We start from the raw sequence: 19,675 nt of genomic DNA on the forward strand, positions 1-19,675 counted from the left end.
GATTTTGAGAGAAGTGACTTCTCGTCTCGACAGGTATGTAAAAAATAAACCACACCCAGGAGATGCAGCATTGTCCTGAGTAAAACTGACCAAATGGGAACCTTTGTGAAACTACCCCGTGGTATATTTTGCATACTATTGTACAGAGATGGAATCTCTGTACAATGCGTCCAAATTTTGGTTCATGTGTCTCTCTCCAGCCTTATCTCAGAATTGCCTCACTGATTCACACTTTGTGCCATTGGCTGCAAATGAATAATAATAATAACAATCCTTATTTGCATAGCGCCTTTCATACAGGAGTTGCAGCTCAAAGTGCTTTAGAAGAAAAAATCACATGCACCAAGTGGGTTCTTTACATAAAAAAGACAGAGTGGACATAAAAAGAAATGGCCGTACTTTAGCTATGTTTCTAAGGTGAAAAAATGAGGTTTTAGTCATGATGATGTGGGACTTGAAGCTAAGATCTGAGTCTATAGGATGACACCATGATTTATAACCTCAGATGTAATCCAGGGAGTTAATTTCCCCAGATTATTAAATAAATTTTGTATTAAAATACCTCTCTTTGTTTTAGAGTCGACTAGTAGGATTTCAATTTTGTCCTTGTTTAATTTCATTCCATTTATTTATTGCCAAGAGACAGTTTGTAATGGAGTCTATAGCTGCAGCATCATTTGGTTCAGCACAGATGTGCAGTTGCGTATCATCTGTGTAACTGTGGAAACATGCATCGTGTTCTCTAATGACGTCACCCGGTGGTAGCATGTATAATGAGAACAGTAATGGACCGAGGGAGCTGCTTTGTGCAACCCCAAAACAGATGTCATGTTTCTCAGACACATAATCTCCAAGACGGATGAAAAACTTCTTCCCTCCCTCCAGACACTCCGGAGCTCGTGCAACCTGCCAGTGCCAGGTTGTCAACAGCAGAGAGACAGTCAAGTTCAGGAGAATTGCTGCCCGTCTACTGCAGCCAGTTTGGCCATTTCGTGTCAAACTGTCCAGTAAAAGGAGAGGCTCATCAGTCCTCTAGAGGGTGTCGGTCAGTCAAAGGCCCTCTCAAACCTTGCTCAGTGCCCACCTCGGGATTAATGAATATTCCCACACTCTACCAGTGTTCATCGAAACTGATGTCAACTTCCTGATGTTAGATTTGATATTTGATGTTAGAACCATCTTACTGTTGACAAAAACACTGAGGAAAACTCTCCTTTGAGCCTCACCAGACAATTTGATACGATTAGAATTCTCTTGACAATAGATGGAAACATGTCTGATGAAAAGCTTAATTTCTTTAATGGCGTCCTGCCGCAAATTATACGTGACAGTAATGACAACACCGCATTGTGTTTCAAAGTCAGTTTGCATGGATGAGCTGAAATCACAAAACCAGTGTTATCTTTATGCAAAGCCTATCATGACAACGGGAACTGCCAACAAGGAGGTGAATATCGTTTGGTAAAGATTGTGTTTGTGCAGCAGATGTTTGGTGCACCTGAGGTGAACAGGACCAACACCCAAAGTATGTGGAGAGAGAGTTAGCAGAGTTTTGGCTTTTGCCTGAAACAAACTGTTTTTGTCCGATCCTGCCATTGAATCAACACAAACAACATTCGACTGGATGGGTTTTATCTAGGTAGACCTAATCAGACTGAGTGTATAAAAATGATTTTAAACAAGAAAAAATGCTTTTAAAAGGGTAAATTATATACTTTACATTACTTTATAGGTTTTGCCCCAGTTTTGCTGCCAGAATGAACTGGGAACAACTGGGAAAACCAAAATGGAAAACTCAAACATGAATTTGCTGGAAGGCTGTTGGACTAAACTGTAAACTTAGCTGTCTTATGAAATCCGGTTGTTTGAAACTGTAGACCGAAAGGAAAGAATTAAATTAATCATCAGCGTGAGCCTGCTGGACAAAACACTCAAAAGATCAATTAGTATCACAATGTAGAAATACTTCATGTACTATAATCCTTCAGGATTTTGAGGTTGTTTTGCTTTAATATTCCTGTTTCACTTTTTGCAGCGTGTTGTGAATGAAATCTATGAACATACCAAAGTTTTAACTTGTGGTTTTTTGTATGCCTGACAACTTGTTAAGATTAAAAGTATCCTACAGTTATATATCACGTTCATTAAACGACATTTTTCTGCTTTGCGTATTTTTATTTTTTCTACATTACGTACACTTCCTGCCTATACTTACATACAGTTACTGATATAACATTTAAATACAGGACTTTTTCTTGGAGTACATTTGCTGTGTGGTTTTCGTACTTTTACTGAAGTAAAAGATCTGAATATTTCCTCGGCCACATGTTAACAGGGTCACTTCTTATTCATTACACAGAGTGAATGTAATGTTCCAGTGAGGACCAGCAGGTGGCAGCAACAGTATCAGACTGATTTCAGACTCTGGAGGAAATCAACATGTTCAGACAAATTCAGTTTGGAGCATTACTGATGGTTTGTCCTGAAACCATCATCAATTTGTCTTCAATCATTCACACAAACTGTGTGACAGCAGTGGTGGAAAGTACAGTTTGATGTACTTGTACTATGTTTACAGACTATGCTACCTTCTACTTCTACTCCACTGCATTTATCTAACAGCTGTGGTGACCTTGTATACAAAGATTGAAACTTTTGCTCCACTGATGTGATCAAATATCAAATATCAAATATTGATATCAGTGCCGTGGATCAATATTGTCTTTTGATTTTATGCACATCAGTGTCAGTAATATGTGAACAGATGAAATGTTTCTGTGGACGTTTTTTCAGTTTCATGACAAATTCATCCACATTAACACATTCACCAATATTCATGCTCCGCTGAAGAGTCATAAAAAATCTTAATCTTGTTAAATGTGTGTAATTTCCACCTCACAATCACCACAAGTAACTATGGTGCCCATGTGGGAATTCAGTTCAAAGTTTGTCCATGACATGTTTTGGTTCAGTTATTTTATTCTTTCAAATTAAAAGCCTTTCAGATTTTGGGAGAAACAGACAAAGTGAAGGAAAGAAAGAAATATTTGATGTGAAGAACGAGTCCTTTGTGTTTCTGCGACGTCTCCACACTGACAGCGTCAGTGTGTGAGTGTGCGTTACGGAGACAAAGGCCTTTTGTCCTCAGTGTTTCCTTCTACACTGCGTTCATCCTGGTCCGTTCAAGCTTTTAAGACAGTTTTATTCCGGTTTTTCTTTACCTTAATCAGGACACAGATACACTCAAGTCCCCCTAAACTTTAATAGACTAAAGTGAAGCCTCGACTTTGCTTTGAAATTCATGTTTAAGTGTTTCATGGATTAATTTAAGGTTTATTGAAGTAGCCTGTAAAGTAATAATGCTGTGAATTAGGAAACATTTCATTCCCAGGTCAACATGTCCAGTTTCCACTGATCAGGATCTCAAAGTTAAAGCTGTATTGGACACTTCCCTTTTCAGAATAACCACATTAAAAATGTGTGTATTGTATCAAGATGAATTAATTATATACATGTAAAAATTCACCTGTGATGTGGTTTTTAGTGTCCGACACACCCTCAAAGATAAGATCGACCCAGGTTTTTTTGGCCTCCTCTTGTTTAAATCTAGTCAAATCGTAGTCAAATACACTTTATCTATGCTAAATTAGCTGTTTGAGTGGATGTAAAATCAACTATCACTGGATTACTTTGATACTGAAGAAAAGTGTGAAGTGTCCTTTTTCTGTGGTTTTTAATTGGATTTATGGACGTTTAATCTGCACATGCATCAGATATAATGATGTCCTCAGGAAGTTAAAATCTTAAAATATGTGTTTCATGTCTGTGTCATGACTGGGTTATGAGAATTTTGATCAGTCTCTATGTGCTCCATGAGCTGTGTGTCACTGCAAAACTCCATTAAATAACTTCCTGTTTTTACAACACCTGCATGCACCTTTCCCTTTCTCCTTGCACAGCATCTAACACTCGAACCTTGACTCGGGTTTCTGTTTCAGTCCACTGCTTTGCAGCCTGTTTATTCCTGACTGTGAGACTAAATATCTGAACTACCAGATTATTTAATTAGTAGGTGACACCACCGTGTTTCGCCACCGTCCAACATTCCTACATTAGAGAGCTGAAGACATATTTCAGTATCGTTGTTTTTTAGTTTTAATTTAAATCAACTTGTTGAAAAAATGCCCCACAGAGATATTTCTGTGACTTGAAACGAGAAAGAAAAAGACAGTTTGCTGAATTAGGATTTATTTTAGGAAACACAAATATTCTCACGGCAGTTTTAATTACTTTGAAAAACAAAATAAGACTGAATATTCAGCGAAAGACTAAAATGCTCAAACATCTGCGCTGAGTAAAGCATCATATTTTACAAACTGTCCCTAGTGCATTCAATGAAGGCTTCATCACCACGTCACACACACATAATACCACACAAGCAGACACAGTAACACACTGTGTCCCCCCTCCCAGCTCCGTCACAGAGTCACACTGTGTTCATCGAACTGGACAATGAACACACACACACACACACACACACACACACACACACACACACACACACACACAAACACACACACACAAACACACACACACACAGAGTCACAGGATGGCCGCCGTCTCGCCTCGCTGCTGTGGAACGCCTCAGACCTTCATCATCGTCCTCTTCGTCCTGTCAGGTGAGACATAAACTGCTGACATCACGACACAAACTGCTGACATCACAACACAACAATGCTGGAGGAAGTATTCAGATCCGTTGCTAGAGTAAAAGAACTAATACCACACTGTAAAAATACTAAAAGTCCTGCATTGACAATGTTGCTTCAGTAAAAGTATAATCAGGAAAATGTATTTAACGTATCAAAAGTACTCAGTGCAGAAAAATGTCTACTAATTATCATCAGCTGTGCTTGTATCCTGCAAACTTTGGGGTGGTTTCATTTATAACAATATAATATTTTTAAAACTCTTTGTGTGTTTCGTGTGTAAAAATTTGAATTTGCAAAGCAATGAGTAACTTTAGCTCTCAGATAAATGTAATGGAGTAAAAAGGAAAATACTTCCCTCTGAGGTGTGGTGGAGTAGACTGACAAAGCAGCAAGTGGAGTGAAGTACAAGTATCTCAGTGCAGTACTGCGGTCACTGTAGTTAGTTACTTGATACTGCACACTGTAAATTTTAATACCATGTATTGTTTATTTTATATTTTTTGCACATGAAAAATGATTGTTCAGCCTTTTTTTTCTCTCTTTTTGTCCTTGTCGAGCTGCATGTCCTTTTTTCCTGTGCAACTACATTGAGTGCAACGTTTACACTGGAGTCATATTCCTTGTATGTGCACGAATCTGATTCTGATTCTGATTCTGAGATGACTGTTGTGTCTCCTGTTGTGTTTTGACCTGTGAAGATGGAAACTGTTTGCTTTCATGCTAAACACATAGCTCATGTAGTTACTGGCAGGGAGGAATAAGAGGTGTGGGGGTGTATAAGCCACAGTGTACCCACCCCTGAATGGATGTTAGCCCAAAGTACAGCAGTGGAGGTGTTTCAGGTGTGTCTGCATGTCTCTGTGTCGCAGGTGGACACTTTTCGTCTGTTTCCTGTTTTAAAGTGCCGGAGGGGGGCGTGGCCTCCCTGTCCTGTCAGTACTCAGTGAAGCGTTTCGGTCTGAGTCGGGTCTGTTGGGGCCGTGGCTGCGGGACCTTCTGGTGCAACAACATCCTGGTGCAGACGGACGAGAACGGCGTCATCTCCAAGGTCAGGTTAAGTCACAAAACACTTGGACAACATGAGGGCAAAGTGCAGGTCAGGGCCTCATTCTTCGTACCCAGTGTGACGCATCCATGAAGGTGTCCTGTGTGATGTCTTTTACTAACATTAATATTCTGATTTACTATTGTTCTGTATGCCTATAAATGATCTCAGTAACTTAACATCAGTCCAGAAGTACAGATGAAAAACAGCCTCTTGGTTTAACTCCTTACTGAAATGAACTGAACCAATAAATAAAATGATTCTGCCTTCAAATCAAAGTGACGATGATCTATCCCTGACTCTGGTGCTGCAGGTGGCAGACAGGTACCGGCTGACGGGAGACGTGCTGGATGGACAGATGGACCTGGACATCCTGAATGTGAGGCGGACGGACAGCGGGCCGTACTGCTGCAGGGTGGACATCGACGGGATCTTCAACGACAAGAAGGTGATCATGAACCTGAGGGTGGTCAAAGGTGAGCAACACTTTAGCATCACATGCACAATCAAAGACATTTTCACGATTACCCTTCAGGTCAAATTTGGAACATTGGAACATGTTGTCACTGTTGTTAATCTGACTTAAGTTCCATCTGTTTTGTCCTTCTCAGGTCTGGTCACCAGAACTCCTCCAACAACAACCATGACAGCGACAGCCAGTCGACTCACTGAGCCGTGGACGTCCACAGGTGAGAAGAAGATCCACCCGCTGGTTGATCAGACAGGTCACATGACTCACTGATACAAATGAAAACTTAAATGTGTGATAAAAGGCCTGGACCAAGTTCAGCCTCACAGGGGTAATAACTGGTATTATAAAGCGGGTTATCAACCGGTACTGTTAACTGGTTTATTGGAGTTCTGTGTGTCTGTCTCTGTGTAGTAAACTGGAAATCCCTGCTGTCATCTCAGCTGGATCTGCTGATGAAGAACTCCACTCTTCTGCGCTCCGACACCATCACTGTGAGTAACCATGAACCATGAGTCAGCACATACACATAATATGCTTGGAAATCATAGAAAAAGAAGCTTCAGAACTTGCGTGAAAATCATCTTATTTTCTTCAGTGTCAATCATATCATATCGTATTGTATTGTATCATATTGTATCCTATCGTATCTTATCGTATCGTATCGTATCGTATCGTATTGCATCATATCGTATCTTACTGGCCAGAGCAGGTAATGTAAAAATTACCACCCCTACAGACAGAAACAGTCTGAATAAACATAATCATCATCATTATAAACACCCACCACAAGCAGTATCACATATAGAGTTTGGTATTAATAACATTTTGATGTTACTAGCTTTAAATTCAAACCTCTCTCTCTCTGTGTCAGGTGGAGGACTCTCTACCTGCTCTCTCCCTTCAGATCAATGTTCCCATCCTCTCGCTCTCCCTTAGCGTGTTGCTGATCTTGGGGGCAGTTTTTCTCTTTCTGGCCTTCAAACGTACGTTTTCTCTTTTTATCCTTCGGTGTCTCCATACCAGAGTTTCATGGTCATGGTTTCCAGGTCACGTGATATGGAGAAAATAAAAACCAGAATATTTGTTATTGTTTGTTAAGTTTGCAAATGAAATATGATTTTTTTTTTTAAAGCTGACACGCTTTAGACTTCGTTTGTTTCTAAGTCAAACTTTATCTCTTTCTCCAGGTGGAATATACAGAAGAGCCTTAAAGACCGGCTGGTGAGTTCAACACAGACTGTTTCTCAAATTCTCTCTGTAAAGTTATTAAATGCTAAACTCACCTGTACAATATGTTGTAAGAATCTATCAGACCTGTAGTTTGATGGGTGTCTGTTGACTTTTCTTTTCTGCTCCAGTTTCTCCTCTGAGGAACCTCCTCACATCATCTATGAGATCCGGATGAGAAGACCAGTGCAGGAGAACATCTACACTCTGGACTAGAGAGCCTCATTCACACCTGGACCACAAATAAACTGGTTTTCCTTACAGCATTTAAATTAGATTAAATAAATCAAACACGCACACACACACACACACACACACACACACACACACACACACACACACACACACACGCACACACACACACATTCTTATATGAAGCTACATGTGTTTGGCCGAGTGGGTGCTGGTTTACAGTACATTTTATTCAGTGTGCGAAATAAAAAGATGGCAATCGGGGGTCCCGTGTCGTGGGCAGTACTTGTACAGTAAAATCAGCCACATGTTAACAACACAATTTTCATTCTATATGCAGGAAAAAAAATGTTAAAATCATCTTCTGTCCGGAGTCCTGCACGTTTCCAAATTTGCAAGCCTGCTGCACAGCTGCATTGCTCTGCATGACAACCAACATGTTACAATTATCTGTGAATAAATTCACTATTCAATAAATTCTGTCCTGTCTGCAACATGGCCAGTGGACACCTCTCCAAACCACAGCTGTATACCTTCATCATCTATTTAAATCTTTCAACACGACACTGGGATTTGACTGTTAACTGACTGTGCTGTTCTGAAAGATTCTCAGTTTTTACACTGAAATCACTTGTAGATCAGCAGCAGATCTCCAAACCTCATGTTTATTATTCCGGTTTCCAGATTTAAGGACTATTCACGACCCTTTTCCTACTGGATAAATACAGCAAAGAACGCAAGACATAAATGTGTAGAAGAAGAGCAGAACTGCAGAGTTTGCTGGTTTCCATTTCTTTGGAAAAATAAAATAAACAGATTAGTTTGAGACCCCTGCCCCCCAAAGGTATTGATGAGGTGTCTATAAGCCCTGAGACCCCCTGTATTTCTCACACTGACTTAATTCTGCATGCAACTGTTGTGTGTTGAGATGTTTTCTGGGCGGGATGCTGCTGCTACTGCTGCTGCTGCTGCTGTTGTACTTTGTGTTTTATTGGTGTTTCTTGTGGTTGTAACCTGCCTGAACTTTGTCAAAACAAGCTGAATAAAAATCAATCAAAATGCAGACGTCTGTGTGTGAATCCAGGGGAGGAATCAAGGAAGCTACTTGGTTGTAAAAAGTTGAGAAAGGTTTACACCTCTCATCCAAGAGGCTAGTGTATATTTATCATTTTTGTAAGAATTTCTAGATTGTTCTTAACTGATAAAGCCCAAAATGGCTTTGAGCAACTGAAAAAACTGATAATTAACTAACTCGTGTTGTCTTCGTTGTCCATGTCAGAATTTGAATTCATGTTGATATATACTTTGAGTGATAGCAGTAGTAGCCGTGGTAGTATTAGTAGTACTAGTAGAAGCAGTAGCATAACCCCGCTCATGTGGTTTTACCCTAAAAGAAGCATGTGGCCCTGGAGTAACCCTGGAACGCCATCTTATGGATAAAGAAAACATTTCACCTCTGTCTCAGCTGCAGACTAATGGCATTACTGCAGTCATTTTGCTTTCACATCTGAGTAAGCTAACTCATCTTCAATATAATGCTATGTAAATATTACTGTTAATGTAAAGCATTTTGGTGTTAATCCTGTGTGATGTATCATGTGTTGTGTCAGTTTGAAACAGCCTATGCTTCTGCTCGGTTTCGAACCGGCGACTTTTGCTCGGGGAGCAAAGCTGCACCCGCTTTCCCATTCATGTACTCTGGCAGTTGTTGTCACTACGGATGTAATATATTTTTGGCCACAATTAGGATTGGTGGCGCTGTTTCTCACTTTTTGACAAAAGTAAATTGACCCCGCTGTCACGTTTGAGTGAAAGACATCGGTAAAAAAAAAAATAATTTTTCGGTTATACACGTTCCGTCCTTCTTCACGGTTCTGTCGTCAAACTTTTCAAAGGTCAGTGGGACGTCAGTGAATTAATGCTTGTTAGTCGTTTATTGACAGACTTTTTTAAATAGTTATGCCAGGTTGTAGCTCAGTTTGTTGGTGGTTAAGCTAATGTTTGCTAGCCGAGCTGTACAATTTGACTAGCTAATGTTCATTAGCTAACTACAGCAGAAGTCTGTTTTCTAGCCTTTACCGCTTTACCCTAAATCCAAAACAGCAGGGGTGCTATGTAAAATGTAAGTGAAAACATAGTGCTGTCATTTAGAAAGGAACTGTGTTTCCCAACAAAGGTTTTATGGAGTGTGTCCGAGCCCATGAAGTAATATCCTTTATACAATAATGTAGTTTAGACAGTGGTGAATCTCGCCCCATCTTTCAATTGGATGACACTCATTCAAGGCTGCCTTTTTCCACACCCAATTGACCGACTGGAGGTGATGGAGGAGAAAGTCCTGCAGTGTTCAATTAAAACGTGGTAACCACGACACTATCGCAACTAACAAATTTTAAAAGACAAATAAATAGATCAATTTTAAAAAGTTTGTCTCACCGTCAGGGGAAGTGAACACTAAAACCCTTTGTTTTGCGCTTTTAATTTGAAGGCTAGTCGTCCAAACCGGATGTGTGTTGATAATTCCACATTGTTAATCTGGTGGTTATTGTCACCTTGTCCGACGGTGAAAGCTAAAACGGTAAAGATATGTTTTATGAAAGAACGTTGCCAGAACGACAGTGCATATACGAGTCCCTTCATTTAAAAAGGGTTATTGTTTATCTGATACCCAGGCGTTTCCGTAGTGTAGTGGTTATCACGTTCGCCTAACACGCGAAAGGTCCCCGGTTCGAAACCGGGCGGAAACATAGTTTTCATTTTTTTTTAGATGGTAAAAAATTATGTAATGCAGTAACAAATTAAGTATCATAGCCAACAAGACCGCGGTGTTCCTATATTCATTTGTCAAGTGGCAGCAAATACACTGAAGTTATGAGATGGCAAATACACATAATTCTAAGTTGTTTATGTGTCATATGCAAAACAGTTACAATGAAGCAATTTTTGGCAATGAAAGTAAATGAGAAAAAGAAAATCTAAGACACATGATATAAAATAATGCAGAAGTTAAAACATAGAAATAAAATTTAAGATACATAAAACAAAATAAAATACATGATATATATAATACAGTGGTAGACTGGTTCTGTCTATTTGCTTAGACAGAACCAGTTTTGGACAGTTAAGAATGGGATGTAGACAGTTAATGCACGTGAAAGAAACTTACTGTATAATTTCTCTAGACTTCTGATGTCACCACAGAAGGAATCTGTTGATGTTTAACTTGTATCTGTCCCCCTGCCATCAAATTTTAGCCAGTGACATTTTAGTATTTCCTACAGTGATCCTAGAGTTGACCACCTTGTCTCTTTTTATTAAACAGCTGAAATGTCATTAAGTGGTAAAATCGCAGTGGTGACTGGAGCAGCGCATGGGATAGGAAAGGCAGTGGCAGAAATATTCCTACAAAACGGTGCCAAGGTAAAGTTTACCCTCATTTATGCACATTTATGTTTGTTTATTGTGCATCGTCGCAGCGTTACAGTTTTGTAATGAACGTGTAGAATTGAAAACCAGGGTAAAGCAGAGTTATTTAAGAATGAGCCACTGTTTGATTCACAGTTGCATTTAATTGTAAATTCTTTATTAGTTCATCCTTTTGTGTTTTGCCTCATGTCCTTTTAAAGCATTACAGGCTGTATGTCTGACAGTTTATCGTGGCTTAGATATGCATTAGAGTAATGTTTTTTTAAATAGTAAAGTTTCTACAGCTCTGCATCCATTTGGAACTGTGTGGAAGCAAAGTCCAGCGGCAAAAGTTAATGGATGCAGACTCAGCCATGCAAGTCTATGTCCTGCCTTGCTCTCTGATGCACCTTCACCTGAACAGGTTGTGCTCCTGGATGTGAATGAAACTGCAGGGAAAAGTTTGAAGGAAGCCTTTGACAGACAGTACAGACAGGACAGAACTTTGTTCCTTGTCTGTGATGTTGAGTCAGAGGAACAGATCAAAGGTAACACACACACAAACACACACACAGCACACACTCGGAACACAAAGTCTCATTTCAAGTTTTTATTTTTAGACCTAGAAACACACACGGTAATGCACATATAAACTCTATATTTTTAATTAATTGTAGTTTCATATTTTGTTATTATTATTATTTATTTAATCAGGAAATCTCGTTGACGTCAAGATCTCTTTTTTAAGTCAGACCTGAGCGCAGCAGAAGGAATAGAACAGAGATTAATCTAATCTCTTAAGAGGTCTTAAATTTAAAGTTTTAGTTCATCCAATGGCATGAGACTTTCAAGTCTTAATGTCCTTACATTTATAAACAAAAACTACAGTGTGTCGTGCTGTTAAACTCAAGTTGTTTCAAAGCAGAATGAGCAGCGTGACAGAAAGCTGCAGATATGGACCTGTTTGTGCCAAATGAAAACTTAATAACTAATAACTGTGTCTTTGTCTTCTTTCGAGCTGCCTTACAAAAAACTGTAGAAACCTTCGGTGGAATAGACATCCTGTACAATAACGCCGGCATCTTGAATGAGGCAGAGTGGGAGAAAACTCTCTCCGTAAACCTCGTTAGAGTTTATACTGTGACCTCATCCAGGTCAGACTATAAGTGTCTGCTTATTAACTACAAAACTCTTCATCAGTTAGCACCTTCTTATCTGCAAGAACTCCTCAGCCCTCACATTTCCCCATGTGCACTCGTGCAGGCTAACTCACTATTGTTACTTATTTAATGGTGGCTATGATGTAGGTGGCTCTCATCAGGGTAACCTTTCTGGCTCTGGAGCACATGAACAAGTTGACCGGAGGTCGGGGAGGAGTCGTCGTCAACGCATCATCCTTGGCAGGTGCGCCAGCAAGTCCTCTCTTTGTATCTCCTCTAGCGCTAAACACAGAGACAGAGCATTTTAAGGTTTGTGAATTTCCCTCACTCTTTTGTTTATGATTACATTAGAATTGAAATATTTAAAGGCAGCCGAAATCAAGCCGTTTAATTCCCCAGTATAAATATTGCGTGGTCAGCTTCACTCGAGCCATGGCGGTAAGGAGCTTTATTGATAAATAACAGCTTGACTTTTCATTTTACTGCCTGTGATTTACATTGTGCCTCTGAGCAGCTGAAGCCTAATGGTGTGCGTGCGTGTGTCTCATACTAGGCTGCCTCTGCCACCTCAGGTTATGGTATACGGTTCAATATGGTTTGCCCGGGCGTTGTCCAAACTGACCTCTTCTCCAACATTTTAGACAGATTGGGACAATTTTCCCACCTGGCTGATGTAACCCAAAAACTGTCAGATGCCATGGGGGTCATAAAGTGAGTCTGTTCTTTTTTGTTAAAGTTAGAATCCTTAATAATTTCATGACATTAAACCCCATTTTGATGGCATTTTTTAAAAATATTTTGGTTGAAAGAGCGGACATTGCAAATTGTTTTAATCTTCTGCAGTCTGTCGAGAGTCCCAGTCACCTGAAGGGAAGCACCCCTGACATGTTTAAAGAGGCTTGTATGTCTGAGCACAGTGCTATAATTTTCAAGGCTCAGCGTGGGCCTGTTGCTCCCACAATGTCTGTACAGTAACAGTAAATAAAAAGAACACACGATGTTTCGCTCAGTCACATTATGTTTCACACGTTAAAGCACATTACCATGACTGTGTGTGATGATGCTTACATGCTTATCCTGCTAAATCAGTGTATGTTCTCTTTCAGCGTGTCTCAGGTCGCCGAGTGCGTCCTCGAGTTGGTGACCGATGAGATGAAGAACGGGACGCCCTCATGGTGAAATCTAATGGGAAAAAATACATGACATTTCCTGCATTAAACTACTAGCCGTCATACAGAACCGAGCCCTCCGACTGAATCCTGTAGTGTTTCTCTGTGCTTTAATGTGCATAAAGAGAGAGAAATTTGTTTTTTAAAAATGATCATATTCATTTTGAAAAATAATGTAATTAATTATCAAACATTTAAATGATGTGATTATCTGTTATCGTGGTTTTTATGGCTTATGAAATGAATAACTGACATTTAAACTATCAGACATGACAACACTTTAATAAACACATGAAAACTTCATACGTTCATCTGTTTGTTTTCAGCAACAACCTCAAAATGCAAGGGATGTAAGTGTGTACCGACGCCTGATGCTCATATTCAGTCATGTGTACTGGGATGAACACCAGAGAAGAAGAGGCAGGCGGTGAATTATAAAATCCTCCCATCAGTTTAAAGCAATACAGTTCAACAGCACGACAAACTACATCCTCCAAAACGATCGTACAGTTCATCTGACGCCTCTCTAAAACTGCTTCAACAACACCTGGTTATATATCTGTAGGTGTTGCTTCAGGACTGTTGGATTCGACTGCATTAGTTTTAGCTAAGTGGAGCTAATAAACTGGGAACTGACAGCAAATTAAATGAATATGTAATGTAGTTAAACTAGAGTCGTGCCAATGCTACACCTGCAGAGGCTGCACGTGAAGACACATTACGTCAGGTTCAATATCAGTGTGTTTTCAGCGTCACTGGCACCAAACGTTTGCCATCCTGCTGATGTGTTTGTCCTGGTGCAGGACAACCCTTGTTCCAGATATTTACTGTGTACGCACACGTACAGATACACTTATACTCTCACATGGACTCAGACTGGACAAGAATTCTTACGACTGTGACAACGTGAATATCACTAAAAGGCAACATTTTGTAAGAAATCTTTAGTTATCGGTTACTTTGCAGATTCAGATGAATAATTCAAAATGTAACCAAGTAAAATACGATGGATTATTGTGAGGTAAGATAAGACTTTATTGATCCCAGGGGGAAATTCACAAGCTGCCCAGCAGGGTGTAAGTCAAACCTGGACCATTAAACAACAATTAATGCATCAGTAATCAGAATCCAATAAAATCAAATGCATACATTATTCTAAAATGGGCCATTCTACATCGTAAAACACTGATGACCACTAATGACCAGGCTAACCATGGAAAAAATGTTTTGGGGTAACTGACCCTTCACAAAAAAATACTGTTAAATAGTGACACTCGATGATGATTACACAAAATTACACTTTGCAAACAGGTGACAGTGATATTTCAGATATTCCAGATCAGCTCAGACAGGTGTTGATCTGGTGATCTGTTGCATATTGAAATGTTTGAGGACACACTTCATATTTACTGTAGTTAGCGAAAGCAACGGTTATAATTTAGCATTAAACTAATAGCGAAGTGAATGAAAAGCAGCAGAAAATGCAAAAACCTCACAGCTTAGACCTTCCATGCACATTGCATTGACTACCCATGAAGGTATTTTAGCTGAAATGACTCAGCACAAAGCACAAAGCCACTAAACCAATGAAGGAAAAGTCACATATTGTCTTTTTTGCTGGAACACCATCAGCGCCTCTCCGTTCTTCGTCTCATCTGTCAGCAGCTCGAGGAGGGACTCTGCTACCTCGTCTACACTGAAATAAAACGGCACAGTGACTTCAGTCAATATGCATGTCCAACAGCATCATATACGGTCAAGGTAGTGTACTTTCATAGGATTATTTTTGTAATTAGACTCAATGTACTGAATGTTGGTTTAACGGAGGCACAGAACTAAATGTAGGTTTTTGACAGGTTAAGACTCACGTTGTCATCCCAATCTTCTCTACTAATTGTAGGGTTGCATCAGCCAGCTGGCAGTATTGCCCCAGTTTGGCTGAAATGGAGGAAAAAAGCTCAGTTTGGACGAAAGTTGGGCAAAGGGCGTTGACTCGTATACCGTAGCCTGATGCGACGGAGGCAGCCTGGTGAAAGACACACATACACGCAAGGCACAGTTTATAATGCAAGCAATGAAAGGAAAAAGCTGTGCGTATCTGTCTAACTCCTGGATTATTATGGATCCATAATGACTCACAAGGACTAGCACAAGTTAGCTAGCTTGTGATCCATGTCAGGACTTTGCACCCCTACGACGTGCGTTCAACACTTTCTCTGTACACGGTTTCTGGTTTCACACATCTTCATCTGTCCGGACTTCATCCTTACCGCCATGGCTCGAGTGAAGCCGACCACTCCGTGCTTTGTGGCTGTGTAGACAGGGCAGCTCATTAGAGGACCAACACCTGCAGGATGCGAGTCGGACCAGTCAGTATTAGCACAAACTTCCTGTCTACAGTGTCGACACCTGGTGCCGTTTGTTTTTTTTCTTACGTGCTACTTAAATCTAACCATTGCTTTGCGGAGGTGCCAAGATATTCCCCAAAAGCAAACACAGAAATCATCAACGCCACATTAAATTATTAATGCTTTATTGACTTGGATTACTTTAAGCTGCATTGGATTGGCTGTTGGCTTCTTTGCACCATATCTTAAGTAAAGAAGTTTATTCTTCTAATCCTGAGGCCATTTATCTATGCTATTGGCAGTGTGCAGATCAGCAGCTAATGACGGAGAACCAACATGGCACAGCTGTGTCGCCTTCATGTGTACTTAAGTGTACTCAAATAGTCCTTCAGTACCACTTGAGTAATACTTGAAAGCAGCTCACACTGGTCCATCGTCACACTGCATCCATCAATCCATCCATCCACGGCCCGGACCTCTCCCTTCATTCTCTCATCTCTCACACCTTCATCCCTCGACCCTCATTCCTTCATCTCTTCATCCCTTCATCCCTCACCCCTCATTCCTTTATCCCTCGCTCCTCTTCCCCTCATTCCTTCATCCCTCCATCCCTCGCTCCTCTTCCTGCCTTCCCTTCATCCCTTCATTCCTCGACCCTCATCCCTTCATCCCTCAATTCCTTCATCCCTCGCTTTTCTTCCCCTCATTCCTTCATCCCTCGCCCATCCCTCCTTCCCTTCACCCTTCATCCCTCCACCCTTCATCCCTCTCTCCCTACACGCTGCCTTCCCTTCATCCCTCGACCCTCATCCTGATGTATTATTCACCACCCACGCTCTCCTCCACCCATAAAACACATTAAACCATTATAAATCTGGATCATATCGCTGCGGTCTTTGTTAGTTAATATGCAACAGAAAAATGTGAAATCATAAAGTTTTTTTTTTCTTAAGGAATCCAAAGAATGCTGTTGTCTTTTGTGCAGTAAACTCTGGGCTTTACCTGCCAGGGATGCCGTGTTGACGATGACCCCTCCCCGGCCTCCGCTCAGCTTGCTCATGTGCTCCAGAGCCAGGTAAGTTCCTCTTATAGTGCCCACCTGCAACACAGGATTGTTAAATGCTGCCACATCGTTTCTTCACAATCTAACTGCTGAAAAGACAGAAATCTTAATGTTTCTGTTTGCTGTGTTGCAACATGAAACACTGAAAGTGTAACACGTTGTGGTGTAATTTCCCTTGCGGGTGTGGTGCGGCTGAGTGTGTATAATCCCAACCAGATGTAGTTTGCGGCTTCTTACGAGGTTTATGGAGACAGTTTTCTCCCATGTACCCTCATTCAGGATGCCGGCGTTGTTGCACAGGATGTCTACTCCTCCAAATGTTTCTGCGGTTTTCTGAAAGGCAGCTTGAGCGAAGGAAAAAAAAAAAACAGTAGTCATGGAGCTCTTTCTATCAAAGTACTCGGCCTACTCAGACCTACTTAGTGTGGCTTTTTTCTGTTCTTCACACTCTTCTGACAGTAAACTGAACATCTTTGGGGTTCAGACTGTTTGCTGGACAAAACAAGACATTTGCAGAACTTCTGACTGTGAGAACTTGCGATTTGAATTTCACTATTTTCAGACATTTTATAGACAAAATAACAGAAAATAAATCTGTGGTTGCAGCCCTGACTCACTGACATGATATTACATTTATTAACTGTGTAAGTATGTTTGTCTGTCCCTCCAGGACTTGTGATCCCTTCATATCTGTTCAGGTTATTTAAAGCTAACTGTTGTGGTCTTGTGGCCTCTTGCAACAACAAACCTTGACCTTCACTTTAACTGAGTGTGTAAATCTCAGCAGACGATTCTCTCACACTTAAACAATATTTAACAGCTGTACATGTCAAACTGATCTGGGGTGTAGTTCTCCGCCTGGGATTAAATGCCATTCCATCGTCTTAATTCAAGACATATTGTCCTTGAGTTTGAGAGCTTCCTGGCATCTGACGAACATCTGCTGACCGGAACTTCAGGTTGCAAAACAAAATCACATTACGCTTGGCAGTTATGATTAGTTTCATCTGTGTTTAGGCTTGTTTATATCAGTAAATGCGAGTCCAGCTGTTTTCTGCTGTGTGTGTGTGTGTGTGTGTGTGTGTGTGTGTGTGTGTGTTACCTTTGAGCTGCTCCTCTGATTCAACATTACAACTCAGGAACAGAGCTCTCTCTTGTCCGTACTGTTTCTCGAGGGCTTCCATTAAATTCTTCCCTGCGGTTTCATTCACATCCAGGAGGACGACCTGCACACAGACACACGCTCAGATTATTAGGTACACCTCCCTAATGCAGTCTAATGCAGCAGCCCTGCAGTAAGTCTGTTCAGTTCACCTCTCCTCCAGTTTTTTTTTAATATAGTCTGAATTAAATAATCAGGCTTATTTTCCATCATACTTGTACATGTACATATTTACATAGATCTGTTTGCACAGAGAAGTAATCCTCCTGACGAATAAACAGAACTTCACGTGTAAAAGGTGTGTCCCTGTCAGAACATATCTGCTGAATTACACTATGTCTCAGATACCTTATAATGAATGTGTGCTCAGGTTCATACACTGATTCAACCCTCTTAAAAACCAAATCAGCTCGTTTAAAAAACACTTCTAGAAGTGAGTATGTGTGTCCTGAAACAATAAAGAATAGAACACGTTGCAGAACTAGATTGGGGAAAACTTCATTTTAGAAAATCCTTTGATTTCCAAGTTGAAATATTTCTGCAACATTACTTTTTATGAAAAATAGAAATGTAAGGATCCCAGAGCAAAATGACCTTTTTCCCCCCGAACAGTGCAGTTTGGATGTTGAAACATAATATGCATAACAACTGGTCAGCACAGCTATCACATAGACTATTGTAGTCTAAAAACGCAGTATTTTCCTCTAAAGGTTTTGTGGAGGTAAAGAGCAACACAAAATGGAAATTCTACAAAAAAAAAAAAAAAGTTCAGTAGCTTGCAAGTACTTCAAAGGTCAACTTGGCACAGTACTCGAGTAAACATACACAGGCTGAACACGCAGTTTAAAGTCACGAAGCTTGTCGACATAACTGAGATAAACTTTACCTTGGCACTGTTTCGCAGGAGCATCTCAGTCATGGCTTTCCCTATTCCCATCGCTGCTCCGGTCACTATTGCGACTTTACCGTCTAAAGCCATTTCTGCTGTTCAGAGGAGAGGAAGCTGTGAAGTGCCCTAAAGCTACAGGAAATTGAAAAGTAATACAGCCAGAGAAGTTGGTGCGCTTTAATATGATACCGCCCACCGAGAGGACGAGCCAAAACGAGTGTATACATGCGGGGAATTTACAGGTGAAGCTGCATTCAGGTGCAACTTCTTTTTTTTTTTTTATTTAACCCTTATGTGGTGTTCGGGTCAAATTGACCCGTTTCAAATTTTTACAAAAAGAAAAATGATACAAAGATACAACATTTCGACCTGAAACTCCATGGCCTTGGCTTATTTTATGTGAGGAACATGTGAAAGAAAAAAAAAAATTGACTTCACATGATACAAGACCCCTACACATTTATGTCCTTCATAGGATGTTCGGGTCAATTTGACCCGCATGCATACAATGCCTGACAGACAGACTGACACACACACTAACACACACACACACACACACACACACACACACACACACACACACACAAACACACACACACACACACACACACACACACACACACACACGCGCACACACACACACACAAACACACACACACACAGACAATACAAGCTTTCCTGCTCTTTTTCAGACAGACAGACAGACAGACACACACACACTAACACACACACACACACACACACACACACACAAACACACACACAAACACACACACACACACACACACACACACAAACACACACACACACACACATTATACAGGTTTTCCC

The 19,675-nt window shown here is 40.5% G+C and overlaps 2 protein-coding genes and 1 non-coding gene across 3 annotated transcripts; 2 read left to right on the top strand and 1 right to left on the bottom strand.

The window, feature by feature from the left end:
- The first annotated feature begins 4,583 nt into the window (after positions 1-4,583).
- On the top strand, positions 4,584-8,711 carry timd4 (T cell immunoglobulin and mucin domain containing 4). Its single transcript, XM_076749726.1, has 8 exons — positions 4,584-4,679; positions 5,582-5,760; positions 6,071-6,233; positions 6,369-6,446; positions 6,641-6,720; positions 7,101-7,212; positions 7,417-7,450; positions 7,588-8,711. Exons 1-8 carry the CDS (start codon positions 4,610-4,612, stop codon positions 7,670-7,672), a joined length of 801 nt encoding a protein of 266 aa, XP_076605841.1. The 5' UTR covers positions 4,584-4,609; the 3' UTR covers positions 7,673-8,711.
- A 1,611-nt stretch (positions 8,712-10,322) lies between these two features.
- On the top strand, positions 10,323-10,395 carry trnav-aac (transfer RNA valine (anticodon AAC)). The gene has a single exon. It is a non-coding gene; the product is annotated as a tRNA-Val (tRNA).
- A 4,014-nt stretch (positions 10,396-14,409) lies between these two features.
- Positions 14,410-18,970, bottom strand: LOC143332926 (15-hydroxyprostaglandin dehydrogenase [NAD(+)]-like). Its single transcript, XM_076750785.1, has 7 exons — positions 18,842-18,970; positions 17,896-18,019; positions 17,031-17,137; positions 16,733-16,829; positions 15,653-15,729; positions 15,251-15,408; positions 14,410-15,078 (listed from the first exon to the last, which is right to left on the bottom strand). Exons 1-7 carry the CDS (start codon positions 18,932-18,934, stop codon positions 14,961-14,963), a joined length of 774 nt encoding a protein of 257 aa, XP_076606900.1. The 5' UTR covers positions 18,935-18,970; the 3' UTR covers positions 14,410-14,960.
- Between the last annotated feature and the right edge of the window lie 705 nt (positions 18,971-19,675).

Source organism: Chaetodon auriga, chromosome 15 (genome assembly GCF_051107435.1).
Source record: "Chaetodon auriga isolate fChaAug3 chromosome 15, fChaAug3.hap1, whole genome shotgun sequence".
Taxonomy (NCBI): domain Eukaryota; kingdom Metazoa; phylum Chordata; class Actinopteri; order Chaetodontiformes; family Chaetodontidae; genus Chaetodon; species Chaetodon auriga.